Genomic DNA, 678 nt, shown 5'->3' with positions numbered 1-678 from the left:
GACCCATGTTCTCCAGATGTGGACATACGTGGCCTCCAGACTTGAACACGTGATCTCCAGGCCTGGACATACATGTCCTCCGGACCTGGACACGTGTTCTCCAGACCTGAAGGTTGCCCACCGTGGCCACCATCACTGCACGTGTGGTTGGACGTTGCCACCACGGCCACCGGCCCCACACATGTGGTTGCCACCGTTGCCACCACGCTTGGCCACGAGTCACCCCCCGCCCCCCGTGGCCACCAACCCCACCCCTCAGAACCAGGGTGACCAACTCCCTCACCATCTCATGGTGGCCACCACCCTCCCACCTTCCTCCCCTGCCCCCCAAGTCCCATTTGGTGGCCACGGCCCACCAGAAGATGACCACGTTTCACAGGACTTTATTCCAGGAGCTCTTCTCCAGGCCTTGGGGGGTGGGAGAAGACCCCTGATGGTCTGGGGTGGGCCGGGGCCAGGAGAAGACCTCTTGGGGGGGTGGGGTGGTGGGCTCAGGGGTGGCTGTTCCTCCTCATGGTGTCCTGGATCCATGGGGTGAACTGGCAGACGCGGGTGTAGACCCCCGGTTTGCCCCGTTGCCCGCAGACCTGCATCCCCCAGGAGACGATGCCCTGAAGCTCCTCCCCACACACCAGGGGACCTCCCGAGTCGCCCTGAGGGGGGGGGGGGGGGGGGGCA

At 65.0% G+C, this 678-nt stretch overlaps 1 protein-coding gene across 1 annotated transcript in view; it reads right to left on the bottom strand.

Moving 5' to 3' along the window:
• Window positions 1-454: 454 nt before the first annotated feature.
• Window positions 455-678, bottom strand: part of LOC106898316 (trypsin-like) — a 22,781-nt gene continuing 22,557 nt past the window's right edge. The window contains exon 7 of the mRNA XM_014959491.1: window positions 455-653. Within this exon, the coding sequence (XP_014814977.1) occupies window positions 492-653 (162 nt within the window). The 3' untranslated portion in view covers window positions 455-491. The remainder of the gene's footprint in view (window positions 654-678) is intronic.

The sequence above is a fragment of the Calidris pugnax genome, unplaced genomic scaffold (genome assembly GCF_001431845.1).
Source record: "Calidris pugnax isolate Ruff unplaced genomic scaffold, ASM143184v1 scaffold477, whole genome shotgun sequence".
Classification (NCBI taxonomy): Eukaryota; Metazoa; Chordata; class Aves; order Charadriiformes; family Scolopacidae; genus Calidris; species Calidris pugnax.
The sequence above is the reverse complement of the archived record's forward strand: the minus strand, read 5'-3'. Positions and strand labels throughout refer to the sequence as shown.